Source organism: Anolis sagrei, chromosome 2 (assembly GCF_037176765.1).
Source record: "Anolis sagrei isolate rAnoSag1 chromosome 2, rAnoSag1.mat, whole genome shotgun sequence".
Classification (NCBI taxonomy): domain Eukaryota; kingdom Metazoa; phylum Chordata; class Lepidosauria; order Squamata; family Dactyloidae; genus Anolis; species Anolis sagrei.
In genome coordinates, this window is record NC_090022.1 from 165,754,661 (window position 1) to 165,771,776 (window position 17,116).

General features: G+C 41.7%; 1 protein-coding gene across 1 annotated transcript in view; it reads left to right on the forward strand.

Annotated features, from left to right (window-relative positions):
* The window catches only part of FSTL1 (follistatin like 1), a 63,272-nt gene that overhangs the window by 23,552 nt on the left and 22,604 nt on the right, over window positions 1-17,116 (forward strand). The window contains exons 3-6 of the mRNA XM_060763395.2: window positions 8,620-8,724; window positions 11,247-11,376; window positions 13,005-13,037; window positions 16,102-16,232. Of these exons, the coding sequence (XP_060619378.2) occupies window positions 8,620-8,724; window positions 11,247-11,376; window positions 13,005-13,037; window positions 16,102-16,232 (399 nt within the window). The remainder of the gene's footprint in view (window positions 1-8,619; window positions 8,725-11,246; window positions 11,377-13,004; window positions 13,038-16,101; window positions 16,233-17,116) is intronic.

A 17,116-nucleotide genomic window follows, 5' to 3' on the forward strand; every position in this document is an offset into this window, starting at 1 on the left:
GCACTGACCTGCTGAACTTGTTGACCAAAAGGTCACAGGTCCGAATCTGGGGAGCGGCATGAGGTCCCGCTGTGAGCCCCAGCTTCTGCCAACCTAGCAGTTTGAAAACATGCAAATGTGAGCAGATCAATAGGTACCGCTCCAACGGGAAGATAACAGTGCTCCATGCAGTCATGCCGGCCACATGACCTTGGAGGTGTCTATGGACAACGCTGGCTTTTTGGCTTAGAAATGGAGATAAGCACCACCCCCAGAGGCTGACAAGACTAGCCTTAATGTCAGGGGAAAACCTTTACTAATGGCATCTTTGAGGTCTGCTGGGATCTTCTCAGTCACCCACACATTTTCAATAATATTTAATGCTTTATTTGCCCACACTTAAGTTTTGTGAGAGGCACCACAATTCAAGAGAGATATTGACAAGCTGGAATGTGTCCAGAGGAGGGCGACTAAAATGATCAAGGGTCTGGAGAACAAGCCCTATGAGGAGCGGCTTAGGGAACTGGGCATGTTTAGCCTGAAGAAGAGAAGGCTGAGAGGAGATAACATAGCCATGTATAAATATGTGAGAGGAAGCCACAGGGAGGAGGGAGCAAGCTTGTTTTCTGCTTCCTTGAAGACTAGGACACGGAACAATGGCTTCAAACTACAAGAGAGGAGATTCCATCTGAACATTAGGAAGAACTTCCTGACTGTGAGAGCCGTTCAGCAGTGGAACTCTCTGCCCCGGAGTGTGGTGGAGGCTCCTTCTTTGGAGGCTTTTAAGCAGAGGCTGGATGGCCATTTGCCAGGGGTGATTTGAATGCAATATTCCTGCTTCTTGGCAGGGGGTTGGACTGGATGGCCCATGAGGTCTCTTCCAACTCTTTGATTCTATGATTCTATGATTCTATGACTTTATTATTTAATCTAGGCCCCATTTTGATTAATTGATTAAGTTCAGACTTTCGAATGGTAGATGTAGAGAGGACAAGCGCTGGAAGGGATGGAAGAAATCCATGGATATTGTCTTGGATTATCACAGTTGCATTCAGTTTTGTGATTTTGCAAAAGCTGTTGAAGCAGAAACAGTTTTGCATTATCCCATGTATATTGCCTTCAGATTTGGAGTTTTGTCCCTTTAAAGGCATTCCAGTGCAGTTACAGCAATGTTTGTGAGCAATGTTTTCCTTTGCAGTCAGGTCTATGGGGAGGTCCTTGCTGCTTTTGAAATGACGGGTTCAGCCATTGTGAGTTTGTAAGTTTGGATGCAGTGGCTGCCCAGCCTCCTGGAGACTTGAGATCAGGCCCAGTGAGCATAGCTTCTTTCCTTCCCAGGAGTGCATTATGCAGCTGTTTTGTTGAAGAATATGTAATACGGGTGGAGTTCTGCATTTGGCTGGCCTTCAAAACTTGAATAGGATGGAGAGAAATTTATGACATGCAGGGAAAATGTTCTCAACATTACACTTTTGCTACAGATATTTTATGGGGTGCTTAAGCTCATGATTGTGGCACTCCAGAACAAGAATAACCCTCTGACTTTAAAACACCACATGTTGAGTAAGGAAAAACAATCCTTTTATTGAGGATAAGTAAAAGCAGCAAAGTGAAAAAGGCACTTTAAAGGAACAGATAAATCCAATTAGGTAAGAAGATAAGCAGGAACAAATTAGTCCATGGTAAATGTGGGTTTTTTCGGGCTATATGGCCATGTTCTAGAGGCATTTCTCCTGACGTTTCGCCTGTGTTTCAGGAGAAATGCCTCTAGAACATGGCCATATAGCCCGAAAAAACTCACAAGAACCTAGTGATTCCAGCCATGAAAGCCTTCGACAATACATAGTCCATGGTAAAGTTCAGCAAAGTGCAAAAACAAAGTCCACACTTCTCTAACAAAATCCAAAGAACCAGGAAACTTTGATCCAAGGCATGAGTATGTAATCACAAGGGACAAAAAGCCAAACCAAGAAACAAGAAATCCTTAGAATTATAGAATCAAAGAGTTGGAAGAGACCTCATGGGCCATCCAGTCCAACCCCCTGCCAAGAAGCAGGAATATTGCATTCAAATCACCCCAGACAGATGGCCATCCAGCCTCTGCTTAAAAGCTTCCAAAGAAGGAACCTCCACCACAATCCAGAACAGAGAGTTCCACTGCTGAACGGCTCTCACAGTCAAGAAGTTTTTCCTCATGTTCAGATGGAATCTCCTTAAGCAAGCAAAGTTTATTGGTTAGTCCATTGACCGTATCAAAATTATAAACAAAAACAGATAGACAATAATCACTATCCTAAGACTCCCATAATAGCGAACTAACATACATTCGAATCTCCTTAAGCATTAATCTTCCAACCACGGCTTCCATGAAACGAGGACAAGAACTGAGCAGGATTCTAAGCGATGCTTCATCTGACTAGATTTCCCATGCTTGCAACTTTTAAGCCATTCCAAGCACTCAGGAACTGTTTTGCTTTGGGTTAAGGACTGGGCCACACTCAAAAATGAAAAAGTCCTAACATTAGAGGGGTTTAACTTACGAGTAGGTTGGCACGCGTACCTATGGTACGGCAGATCTAAATTGGAGGGGAACTTCGGGAATCATTTTGTCAGATCCAGCCTCCTTAAAGTATGGAATAAATACAGGAGATACTTTTATGCCAAAACCCCCTGGTGGCTGTCCCCAATCGAGGCGAAACAAAGACGTTTGTTGGGCTGGCAGCATTGGCCTACCTACAAAGACTTGCTTGTCAGAGATAATGTTAAAAAAATATGGGTCCTGAACTCTTTGGAAAAGCTAACTCCGAAGTTTAAGAAACTCTCGTGGCTGCAATACTTCCAACTGCGAGAGACTTTCAAGCAGGACCAGAAGATCGGCTTCGAGGAAAAAGACTCCACTTGGGATGCAGTGCTAAAATCGGACAGGAAGTCCATAACTAAGTTATACAACCAGCTCTTAAAATGGGAGACAGAAACAGAGGAAATCAAAAATTGCATGACCCTCTGGGCCAAAAATATAGGGCGTCCCATCAGGTTAGAGGAATGGCAAGCAATCTGGAAGAAGAAGCTAAAATACACGTACTCCGTAACATTGAAAGAAAACTGGCTGAAAACATTCCACAGGTGGTACCTAACACCCTATAAGCTTCACCAAATGTATAAGAATTTGAAGAACTTATGTTGGAAATGTAAAGAGCAACCAGGGACCTACTTTCATATGTGGTGGTCCTGTGCAGAAGCAAAAAAATATTGGCTTGTGATCCAGGAAGAAGCACAAAAAATCCTCAAGAGGAACTTTCCAAGAAAGCCGGAGTACTTCCTATTAGGGTTGACGGACGAGGACTTCACGCTTAGCCCTAATGAAGATGTCTTATGGATGCACATCTCCTCCGCAGCCCGTATTGTATTCGCTAGACACTGGAAGGAAGACAGGATACCGGATCTAGAGGAATGGCTAGTCAAAATTTCGGAACTTAGAGATATGGACAAGCTTACCTTTCTCCTGAAATCTAATTCGGGTAATCCAATCAAACAGACAGATTGGTCCGACTTAGATGAATATGAAAAAAAGAAATACGAATCTTAACGGATTTAAAGTAGACCAGAAGAGACATGAGCAAGAATAAGCAGCGAGGTGCAAGATTAACCAGGAGACGGAAGGGTCTCCTGGAAAGGTACACTGGACTCTCTTTATAGGAACTAAATGGAAGTCACAGTCTGCCTGGCAGACAATGAGCAAGCTCTCTGTTATTTGTTGCTGTGTCAAACACCCCCCCCCCCCATCCTTCCCTCGTGTTTCGTCCCCTCCCCCCCCTCTTCCCCCCCCCCTTGCTTATCTTCCCCTTCCCCTCCCTTTTCCCTCTTGTAACCCCCCCCCCCTTGTGTTCTGTTCATCCGTTGTTGATAAGCTTGTATTTTTATATTGGTATAAAACAATAAAGACTATTAAAAAAAAAAAAGGAACTGTTTTGCTTTCCTTGAGTGGCCCCTATCTTTTTCTGTCGGAGCCTGGCAGAACACCAAAGACATTGCTCGACCTGTCTGTTTTGGCTAATCCCCCCCCCCCCCCCCATCTATATACTCATTAGTCCCTGCAGGTGCCAAGCTGTTTTCAAGCCCCAAATCCTGGGAACTCTCTGGGAGCAATTCAGGGAGTAAACTCTCATCCCTATACACTGTAGGAACATTCTCATGGGAAACTACACTTTGAACAGGTGTCTCTATGTCATTCTCTGCATCAATATCAGTGACCAAACCATTGCCGCCTTGAATCTCATTTACATCATTCCCCACATCTAAAGCACTCTGTTCCTGAAACACAATCACAGGTTGAACTCCAACAATGACCATTATTTTCCACCCACTCAAGGCAGCATCTACACCAGGGATCCACAAACTTTTAAAACAGAGGGCCAGGTCGTAGTCCCTCAAACTGTTGGAGGGCCGGATTATAATTTGAAAAAAAAAATTGAATGAATTCCTACGCACAGTGCACGTATCTTATTTGTAGTGCAAAAAACATTTTAGAACAATACAATAATTAAAATGAAGAACTATTTTAACAAATATAAACTTATTAGTATTTCATTGGGAAGTGTGGGCCTGCTTTTGGCTGATGAGATAGGATTGTTGTTGTTATTGTGTGCTTTCAAGTCGTTTCAGACTTAGGTTGACCCTGAGCGAGGGCTGGGTAAATGACCTTGGAGGGCCGTATTTGGCCCCCAGGCCGTAGTTTGAGGACCCCTGATCTACACTGTAGTATTAATGCAGATTACACCATTTTGACTGCCATGAGTCCTGGGAGTTGTAGTTTTACAACTGCCAAAAGGTCCTAGTTCCAACAATCCTCGCATTCCATAGCATTGAGTCATGCAGTTAAAGTGGTGTCAAACTGTATTACTTCTGTAGTGGAGGTGCATGATCGAACTTACTGTGGTTGGCATTACTAAACGTCAGATATCAAGAAGAGTAGAAGGCTTGAAGCATTTGAATAAACATAGGCCCCACCTATACTGCCTACAGAGATTCCTTACGTATGGAAAACTGAATTTCAAGAATAGGGGTTTTAGCTTAGAATTTCTGCCATATGCTGATTTCTGCATGCTGGAAATCTTTTTCTAAAAAGGAGAATTCAGTTATGATCCTGAAAACGAGACAGTCCAGGCAGACAAAGGCTCACTCACCACTTCAGTGAAAACTAAGCTTTTATTTGGATTAGAAAAAGCTGTTCTTCTGAGACAAGAATTCATTTGTACATACAGACTTGGAACGTATCTGCACTTTCCAGGCTTGTACCAGTCACATAACGTTTCCTTCCCTTCAGGTTAAGCATTTACATTTTTGGCTCCCCTCATTTACACGTCTCCCCTGAAATAGCCAGGCAGACAGCGTCTTTGGCTCAGGGCTGGAGGGAAAGCAATGTGTTAGGAACGGGCTAGTTGATGTTTTTTTTTTTCCAGCCGTTCAGTGTTGCATTCCCTTACTAATAGCAAACGGAAGAAGAAAAGGAGCACTGCGGCTTTGCCTTCCACTTCTCTCGTCCATACCAAAAACAACACCTCTCCTTAAAGCTATTCAGAGTGTTCAATATGTATGCAAAGAACTAGAAGTGATAGGCCATAGTACACGAGCAGCCCTCGGACCATATGCATCTGTTAAGAATGTGTTCCGTTTTAAATTCTTTGAAAACAAGTTGTAACACTTTATGCTTAAACAAACTATATCTGCATTCTTTTGGTAAGTTATTTGAGACAATACAGCGTGACCTATTTTGATGGTGTTTTATTACCCTTATCACTCAATTTCATTATATCCTGCCTTTCTTCTTGTACAGAACACAAAGCAGATTTCATAAACTACAGTCGATGCATGGGGCCTTAATGTCTGCTGCAATTCAGTTCCAGGATTTCCTGTGAATACCAAAATTATAGATGCTCATGCCCCATAATATGCAATGGCATAGCAAAATTCTAAAGTACTTATAACACTAGGGGGCGCTGGTGCTTTGCTCCTACAGTGTTGCTAAAGTTCTGGTGGTGAAAATTTCAGAACTCTAACAAAACTTTGAAAATTTCATTATTATTTCATTATTGGTGATTTTTATGACAGATCCAATTAGGAACTTCCATTTATAACAACATTTTGAAAGTGTTGTTAGAGTTCTGAAATTCTGGCAGGATATAAATTAAACAAATGGACAAACAGACCTTGCTTTTTGACTTTTTCCATGCTCTACATGCAGCGTTTAGTCCTTCCAGGTTCGTTACAAGATCACAGGCTGGATATACCCTGCCATATAATCTAGTTTATGAATCCAGATTATCGGTTCTGAACTGCATTATATGTACTGCCAGTTCAAAGTAAATAACCTGGATTCAGCAACTGGATTATATCATCATCATCATCATCATCATTTAATAACTTATTAATCACCCTCCATCTGAGAATGCTCCAGGTGATTTACAGCTAAATTATAAAAGATAAAATACATACATACAAAAATTAAAAATCAACAGAGATCGAATGCTCTAGTAAAAAGCCAGGTCTTAAGTGCAAGAGTAAAAGGCCCTAAGTCACGCATGGCTCTCATATAGGGCGGCAAGGAATTCCACAAGGCAGGGGCAGAAATAGAAAAAGCCCTGCGTCTGGTCCTTTCCAAGTGCACTTCTCTAGGACCCGGTATCTGGGTATATTATATGGCAGTACAGATGGAGCCTCAGGAGCATAGCCACAGCTATTTTCTTAAAGCATTCCTTCTTTAATTCCTCTTGTCAAGAGTCTATTCCCTGCTGTTCTTGTAGCTGGCCTCGCTGCAACTTGCATCTACATCTCGAAACCAAGCCCCATGAGCAGCGGCTTAAGGAGCTGAATATGTTTAGCTTGGAGAAAAGAAGGCTGAGAAGGGGACATGAGAGCCAAGTTTAAATATTTGAAAGGATGTCACATTGAGGACGGAGCAAGCTTTTTTCTGTTGCTCTGCAGACTAGGACATGGGCAATGGGTTCAAATTGTTAAAGAAGAGATCTACAATTTGACAGTGAGAGGTGTTTTAATGTTGGTTGAGTGTGGTGGATGGTGGTGAAGTGTGGTGGAGTCTCCTTCTCTAGAAGTTTTTAGGCAGAGTCTGGATGGCCATCTGTCTGGAATGTTTTGATTGCGTGTTCCTACATGGCAGAAGGGGTTGCACTGGATGCCACTGGTTGTAACTCTATGATTCTGTGAGATATGTGAAAGTAATTGTTGGTACTGTCTAAACTTGCAGATCTGTACATTAATATTAGGAAAGATTACTGTATATACTCGAGTATAAGCCTAGTTTTTCAGCCCCTTTTTTAGGCTGAAAAAGCTCCCCTCGGCTTATACTCGAGTCAAAGTTATTCATTATTTTACTCTGTTATTAGTATTATTTTTATTTCATGTATTATTTTACTCTCTTTATTATTATTACATTTACAGTATTTACCCTATTATTATTATTACATTTACTATCCATCCCCTGCCACGCGTTGCTGTGGCCCACATGGGGGTTCTGTGTGGGAGGTTTGGCCCATTTCTATCGTTGGTGGGGTTCAGAATGCTCTGTGATTGTAGGTGAACTATTAATCCCAGCAACTACAACTCCCAAATGCCAAGATTCTATTTTCCCCAAACTCCACCAGTGTTCACATTTGGCCATATTGAGTATTCGTGTAGAGTTTGGTCCAGATCCATCATTGTTTGAGTCCGCACTGCTCTCGGGATGTAGACGAACTAAAACTCCAAAAGCAAAAGACACTGCCCACCAAACCCTTCCAGTATTTTCTGTTGGTCATGGGAGAACTGTGTGCCAAGTTTGGTTCAATTCCATCGTTGGTGGGGTTCAGAATGCTCTTCGATTGTAGGTGAACTATGAATCCCAGCATCTGCAACTCCCAAATGACAAAATCATTTTTAAGTGAAGGACATACATTGGGTTGTTAGACGTATTGTGTCCAAATTTGGTGTTCTGTGAATACCACAAACAAACATTACATTTTTATTTATATAGATTATTTTACACCATTTATGATTATTATTGCATTTATTATTTTACTCTATTATGACATTTATTATTCTACACTATTATTACTGTCATTATTGCATTTCCATTATTTTACTTTATTATTATTATATTTAGTATTTTCCTCTATTATTGTTGGAAGGATACGTAAGTACATTTACACTGAAGATTTGTGATGATTTAATCAGAGTTGGGCAGTCTTATCTCAAATTACAGTTTTATGTAAATTTCACCTCCTAATGCCTCAATCAATTTAATTTTATTGGTATCTATTTTTATTTTGAAATTTACCTGTAGTGGCTGCATTTCCCACCCTCAGCTTATACTCGAGTCAATATGTTTTTCCTTTTTTTCGTGGTAAAATTAGGTGCCTCGGCTTATATTCGGGTCGGCTTATACTCAAGTATATAGGGTATATTTGGGCATTTGCAACATCAGGGTGCATCAAGAATTCTAATGTCCAAGTTTCATCTGTACAGAGTGTACTAGCACTCGTGTGCCATAGCTCAGAATATAAAGAAAAACTTTAAAAGTTTCTCTTAGGCTTTTGTGTTTAATGATGGTGGTGTTTCAACAGCATAATTTTCCTTTATGCCTTATAGGGAGAGCCAGTAAGCAAATCCAAAATCTGTGCCAATGTCTTCTGTGGAGCAGGTCGGGAGTGTGCTGTGACCGAGAAGAATGAGCCAACCTGCCTGTGCATTGAGGTAAGGTCTGTGTTTGGGGTTTTGGCTTTCCAGAATAAGATCCATGGACTGGTGGGGTCAAAGGCTGATGTGGAAAATTCTCAGCCCTCCCACCTTGTCTTCTAGGTTTTGTACAGGATTCTTGCAATTTGTTTCCCTTTTGAAGCTCAACATCCAACACCTTTTGTCAACGTAACCCATCATTGTAACAATATTCCATTGTTTTGCTCTTCCTTTTCCCACTCTAAGGGCTCTTTCTACACAGCCCCATATCCCAGAATATCAAGGCGGAAAATCCCACAAAATCTGCTTTGAACTGGATTGTCTGAGTCCACACTCAGATAATGTGGGATTTCCTGCCTTGATATTCTGGGCTATAGGGCTGTGTGGAAGGGCCCTAAGATAACAGGTTTTGTATATGTGTCGCCTCATGGAAGGAGTCCCCTCATCTGCCACTGTTCCGGCAGGACTGAAGACTGACAGGTTGCAGGTTCAAATCCGGAGAGAGGTGGATGAGCTCCCTCTATCAGCTCCAGCTCCTCATGTGGGGACATGAGAGAAGCCTCCCACAAGTATGATAGAAACATCAAATTATCTGGGCGTCCCCTGGGCAACGTCCTTGCAGACGGCCAATTCTCTCACACCAGAAGCAACTTGCACTTTCTCAAGTCGCTCCTGACATGACAAAAAAAAATCTGCCATTTTTATTTATTTATTTATTTATTTATTATTTCGAGTACTTCTACCCCGCCCTTCTCAACCCCCTAGGGGGGTTCTTGTCCAGCTCCACTCCAGGATGTGCTTGTGACTCCTGTCTGATCAAAGCATCTTTACATCTAATTCACTTTACATTAGCACTTTAGTTTACATCACTTTTCTGCTATACTGTTTTGCCTCATTTTTCTGTACAACCCTTGTTCCACCTAGTAGTATGCAGCTAAGGGGAGCCAAATTGGAGACTATGCCATGCTGTGATGGTTAATACTTAGAGACAAGTGGAGAGCAAAAACATTTCCTATTGCTCTCCTTGAGTCCAGATTAGCTTCAATCTGAATTTAAGAGTTGTAAGACATCTGATTAGCAAAATGGAGGATTACAGATATCCAAGAAAAACGGTGTCCATGTTTACCTGGACCTTTAGGAGAGAAAAGTGGGATTATTATTGTTGTTGTTATTGTTTTCCTAGTGTAGATATTGCCTCAGTGAAAGCAATGTTCCATTGAAAATCTGGTATCTATTATTATTATTATTATTATTATTATTAAACTTTATTTGTACCCCGCTAGCATCTCCCGAAGGACCTGATGCGGCTTACACAGGCCAAGGCCTCAACAACAACAGCATAACAACACAATACAATTCAAAGCAAATTAAAAAAACATAAAGCAATAAAGTATCTAGCAACAGACTGGGTCTAAGTGCCTGTTCCCATAAGGCATAGTGAATAAGAAAGGGCACCCTATAACAATCACACTGCTGCTCAACCAAATTATAATGCAAAGCAGCCGAGTAAGAGAGAGTAGAGAGAGATTTTAAATTAAATTCTTTTGATGGAGGAAATGTATATATGAAATAAATCCAACCACTCACTGCTTCACCAAAAATTATAATGCAGATAAACTCACCAAAAATATAGAAGGAGTATAGTTGTTGAGCCAACAGAATATTTAGACATTAGGAATTAGGAACCACTGGAACTGAGAGACTTAAAATGATCGTTCAAAAGATTTCCGCTGCCACCATATTAATAATAAACAGGCTGAAGCATTATTGAGAGGTTGTTCAGTAACACACTCTGTGTCACTATAAATTTCCTAGAGGCTGTTAAAAGCTGACTTGAATAACACTTTGACCATAAAGGTATTCACATTGAGGCTGGTATAGGTTGATAAAAATAACAATAATGTTTATTGAACAGGCTTGAATATTTCAGGTACAAATGCTTGATGGTTTCAGTAAAATACTGGCATAAAATCTTGTGTTTTCATTTGAGTAAAGAATCTTAAAAACTTCTGGGTTACAAGTCTTAAAAGTTACAACACATAAAATTACTTCAGGAAATAAATCTCTGAAAGTAACTCCCAAAAAATCCCCCTTAGGAATCTAGCCAAAAACCTGAACTAGCCTTCCTTAGAAAAAGAACAGACCACTAAGGGGTGCTGCTCCACACAGTATTCTAGCTATATTTCTCTATAGCTATTCCTGAATACTCTACAAAAAACTGACCCAAGGAACAAACCAACATTAAAAAAAATCAATATTTTCCAAATGTAGGGACATATAGTGATCCAAATATCTGCATTTTCCAGCCAGAACTGGGATATTCCCGCAACTGAAAATCTTGTATTTTTAGCGCTTTGTAGCAATTCCTCCCATGTTTTCATGGGGCACTATTTGGCCACCCACCATTTTGAACTGGGAGCTCCTGAGATAAAGATACTGTATGGATGGACTCTGAGACACACTGACCTTTATGCTTTGATTCCCTTCCGCCTTCTCTTTAGCCAACCTGATCTAGCTTCTCCTTTTTCTCCTTTTTGTAGAAATGTAAAGCTCACAAGAGGCCTGTTTGTGGCAGCAATGGCAAGACTTACCTGAACCATTGTGAGCTACATCGTGATGCTTGCCTCACTGGTTCCAAGATCCAGGTTGACTATGATGGCCATTGCAAAGGTAAGCCAAGCTGTGCTCTTGGAACAAGGACTTACCCAGTAAGGATGCTATAGTGGAATGTAATGTCTTTGGTGTCCTTGGGAACACTATCTATGGATCTGTTTTGGTGTTTCAAAGGAATATAACTTACAGCGGCATAATAGAAAAATATAATAGTAAATGAAGTGGCAATAGTAGGAATTCTTCAACTTTATGATAGCTACATATTCACTAACAGCCCTAGAAATCAACCCCTCAGATTCTTTATAAGGCAAGGATAAAATTTGGACCTGTTAGGCCACTTCTACATTGCCATATAATCCAGATTATCAAAGCAGATAATACACATTATCTGTTTTGAGCTGTATTATCTGAGTCTACACTGCTATATAATCCAGTTCAGAGCATGGAAATTAGGACAAGGAACAAAGCCTTCAAACTACAAGACAGGAGATTCCATCTGAACATGAGGAAGAACTTCTTGACTGTGAGAGTCGTTCAGCAGTGGAACTCTCTGCCCTGGAGTGTGGTGGATGCTCCTTCTTTGGAGGCTTTGGAGGCTGGATGGCCCATGTCAGGGGGGATTTGAATGCAATATTTCTGCTTCTTGGCAGGGGGGTTGGACTGGATGGCCCATGAGGTCTCTTCCAACTCTATGATTCTATGAGAGCAGATAATTTGGATTTTATATGGCAGTTTGGAAGGAGCCTCAGTTCTTAAATCAGCTGTTAGACTACAGCTGCCCTCTTTAACTTTGGGAATTATGATTTTCTGGTTTTATATCAGTTAGTAGAACTGCTGGGCAACTTCCAACTTGCTCTCTGTGGCCCCTTGTGGTGAATCATTTGGCATTGCAAATCATACTGAATTATCTGGCCCTGAGTGAGTGAGGATTAGGATACATGTTTTGTTCATCCTACTCGGACAGAGAGAGTTTATTTCCCTTTCTTCAACCACAACATATGAGGCCCCATCTACAAAAAAAAAAAAAAAACCCCAACAGATTATCTGCTATGAACTGGATTATATAGCAGTGTAGATTCATATAATCCTGTTTAAATCAGATAATCTGGACCATCTGATTTGATAATCTGGATTATATGGGCAGTGTAGAAAGGGCCTGAGGACCCATTTACACTCACATAGATAATCCAGATTAACTGATTTGAACTGCATTACATGGCAGTGTAGACTCAGATAATCCAGTTCAAAGCAGATAATGTGTATTATATGCTTTGATAATCTGGATTATATGGCAGTGTAGAAGGCTAAAACGTTTTCTGTAGACAGGCTTTTAAAGATGAAGGTGTTTAAGATCAATTCAGGGGGTGATGTGGTTTTTAACTTTGAATTTGTTTTAATAGGGAATGTTTTAATACTGTTTATATTTAATCCTGCTTCAATGTTTGTATTATTTGTATATTTTAAATGGTTATGCTGATGCTTTTATGTTAATCCGCTGGCTTATTTGTTTGCAAGGATCTTTTGTTTGCTTGTTGTTTGCATGCTATGAAGGCCAACTATGCTTTTTCTATTCTCTTTTGAATAATTCCATGTCTGAAGGAGACACAATATTTGTTCCATGCAAAAGTGCAAAATATTGCCTGGGAGTTACACATTTACATTGATTCTGCCCTTTATTTTAATAGAAAAGAAGACAGCGAACTCAGCCGCAAGTCCTGGTAAGTATTTTTTTGCAATGCTCAGCATTTTGATGACTGCTTTTCATGCAGCATTTATTTCAGTACAGAATGTTTGGATGCCACATAACAAGTATTTATTTATCGTGTCATCAGCAACCAGGTATTTGTATTACATTTTTAACAAAAACAAACAGACAAAACAGAGAATTTGCAAGCTTGGTAGCTGATTAAATGTCCTTTGACCAGTAGCTGGCCGCTTGGAGTGCCTCTGGTGTTGCCGCAAGGAGGTCCTCCATTGTGCATGTGGCAGGACTTAGGTTGCATTGCAGCAGGTGGTCAGTGATTTGCTCCTCTCCACACTCGCATGTCGTGGATTCCACTTTGTGGCCCCATTTCTTAAGGTTGGCTCTGCATCTCGTGGTGCCAGAGTGCAGTCTGTTCAGTGCCTTCCAAGTCGCCCAGTCTTCTGTGTGCCCAGGGGGGAGTCTCTCATTTGGTATCAGCCATTGATTGAGGTTCTGGGTTTGAGCCTGCCACTTTTGGACTCTCACTTTCTGGGGTGTTCCAGCGAGTGTCTCTGTAGATCTTAGAAAACTATTTCTAGATTTAAGTCGTTGACGTGCTGGCTGATACCCAAACAAGGGATGAGCTGGAGATGTCACTGCCTTGGTCCTTTCACTATTGGCTGCTACTTCCCGGTGGATGTCAGGTGGTGCGATACTGGCTAGACAGTGTCATTTCTCCAGTGGTGTAGGGCGCAGACACCCCGTTTTAATGCGGCATGACATAACAAGTAATTCCTGGAAATCCAATGAAAGGACATTTTCCTGCAATAAAGCAGAGGCTAAATGGCTATCTGTCATGGGTACTTGATTTGGGTGTTCCTGCATGGCAGGGAGGTGGACTGCATCGCCCTTGTGATCTCTTGCAATTTTATAATAATAATAATAATAATAATAATAATAATAATAATAATCTTTATTTATTTTGTACCTCGCTACCCAAGGGACTCGGTGCGGCTCACATGAGGCCAAGCCCACAATACATCAATAAACAAAACATCAAATAAAACAATCAATACAATAAAATTCATATAAAACACATAAAAATAAACAATAAACAATCAACAGTGACATACAAGCATTTAAAAACTAAAGGCCGGCCAAATGTAATAGAGAGCGGGCCGGCCACTCCAAATCTGCTCGAAAAGTAGGTCTCAACGGCAAAAGCACGCTCCTCACTGTTCCAACGCATGATGGCGACTGAACTGTGTCAGGACAAAACTTTATACTCCCGCCTCTTGAACGAGACCACTAGCGCTCCGCTACGTCTTCAACCGACTGAATGGCGCGCATTTTAGAAAAGGAAGTTATGCTGCTGCACCCTGTACTCCAGAAACTTTGTTTTTGTGGCTGCCACAAACTATTTTGAATTGGTTGAGACACTATGCGATATTCATTGAAAAACTATAGCAAAATTTGCTGCAGAATGTTTAATACTTTAACAACAACAGCAACTTTATTCCTTGGGAAGTCTGACCTTGGGAAGTCTGACTTGGCCACGGTAGTCCACGCTCTGGTTACATCCCATTTAGACTACTGCAACGCTCTCTACGTGGGGTTGCCTTTGAAGACAGCTCGGAAGCTCCAACTAGTCCAACGCTCGGCAGCCATGTTTTTAACAGGAGCGGAGCGCAGGGAGCATACAACCCCCCTGTTGTGCCAACTCCACTGGCTACCGATCTGCTACCGGGCTGAATTCAAAGTGCTGGCGTTGGCCTTTAAAGCCCTAAACGGTTCCGGCCCAAGCTACCTATCCGACCGCATCTCTGCCTATGAACCCACCAGGACTTTGAGATCTTCCGGGGAGACCCTGCTCTCGATCCCGCCTGCTTCTCAAGCATGGCTGGCGAGGACGAGAGATAGGGCCTTCTCGGTGGTGGCTCCTCGGCTGTGGAACGCCCTTCCTACGGACATTAGACTAGCACCATCTCTAATGGTATTCCGCAAAAAGGTGAAGACCTGGATGTTTGTGCAGGCATTTGAGTAATTTAGTGCAATCTGGTAATGGAACATAGGAATGGAACAATGGACGACGAACCTGGACTACGCTTGGATGATGAGAAGATTGGGTACGGTTGTTTTTTGTAATAATTGTGCACTGTAATTGCTTATTGGTAATTTATGGATAATGTGTTAAGTCAATTGTTATATGTTGTATGGAACCACTGCTGTTTCTACTGTTTCTACTGTTTGTGAACCGCCGTGAGTCGCCTTCGGGCTTGAGATACAGCGGTATATAAGCAAAGTAAATAAATAAATAAATAAATTTATTCTTATATCCCATCACCATCTCCCCGAAGGGACTCGGGGCATCTTACAGACAGCACAAAGTGCCTAAAAAGAAAACATAAGAGTGAGCACAATATAAAACACAATAAAATAAAACACATGTACATATAAAAACATCAATTCAGGTTCATTCAAACTGAGGTCCTCTAGCCGTGGTGGTATACTGCTGTAAACATGACCAAGCTGTAAACATCAGGAATAAAATAAGTGCCAGCTGCAGTAATGGAGAGAGGGTATGGGATAAAGTGCAGGACGTGCGGCTACTATGCAGGACAACTAGGGACTAAATGCTACATTACTGCACAGGACAACTAGGGCTCCGAGATTGCTGATTTCCAATTTATTTGATACTTGAGATGAAGGGAAGCAGGATAACACTTTCTTTCACAGGGAGGAGGGAGCAAGCTTGTTTTCTGCTTCCTTGGAGACTAGGACGCGGAACAATGGCTTCAAACTACAAGAGAGGAGATCCCACCTGAACATTAGGAAGAACTTCCTGACTGTGAGAGCCGTTCAGCAGTGGAACTCTCTGCCCCGGAGTGTGGTGGAGGCTCCTTCTTTGGAAGCTTTTAAGCAGAGGCTGGATGGCCATTTGTCAGGGGTGATTTGAATGCAATATTCCTGCTTCTTGGCAGGGGGTTGGACTGGATGGCCCATGAGGTCTCTTCCAACTCTTTGATTCTATGATTCTCCTTTTCTCTATTTTCCTGTGGTTTCTGATCCAACGTTCCTCTCTTCTTCTCAACGAATAGTTGTCTGCTATCAGACTGATCGAGACGAACTCCGCCGTAGGGTCATCCAGTGGCTTGAAACTGAGATCATTCCCGATGGTTGGTTCTCCAAAGGCAGCAACTATACAGAAATCCTAGACAAGTATTTCAAGGTACAGATGTCAGGAGAAGAAAACAGAAATATTTGTGGGATCATTTTAGTTGTCTGATGCTACTGGTGTGAATTGCTGTATCATTAAGCTGATACTAATCTTCTATATCTTCACAAATACTTTGGTCGGTGCATAATAGTACCAGTGTTACTTGCCTTAGATCTGCAGAATCTTTCATATTCACATAGTTTTAGGCTTCCCATTTTCCCCCAAAGAGAAGTTCCCTTAGCCCAACAATGATAAACCTACCATTAAAGCAGGTTTCATAAGTTCTAGACAACATATGGGGAAGTACTGGGAAGACTAATATACAGGGTTAGTCAAAATGAATAGGCCAATAAGAAAATTAATTTTAGACGAATGTATGTTTATTGTAACCAAACTACAGCTACGTATCGACAGATAAATTATCAAAGTTTTGTCTCACCTTCAGAGATGTTCGATATGGGCGCCCCGTGTGACACGGCAGACGTCCAAGCGATAGTCCAGTTCATTCCACATCCGTTGCAGCACATCCGACGTAATGGCATCGAATGCAGCACATATGCGCTGTTTTAAGTCGTCCAAGGTCAGCGGTAATGGAGGTCGGAACACAGTGTCTTTCACATACCCCCAGAGAGAAAAGTCGCATGGTGTGAGGTCGGGGGACCTGGGGGGCCACAGGAGGAATGGAAGATCAGTCACTCCAGCACGGCCAATCCAACGTCTGGGAAGGTGTTCGTTGAGGTACTCGCGTACACTGTTGTGCCAATGCGGAGGGGCACCGTCCTGTTGGAATACGAAATCGGGCACTTTCTCTTCTAACTGTGGCATCAACCATTCAGACAACATGTCAGCGTACACTATGCCTGTTACGGTTTTCTCCGCGAAAAAGAATGGGCCAA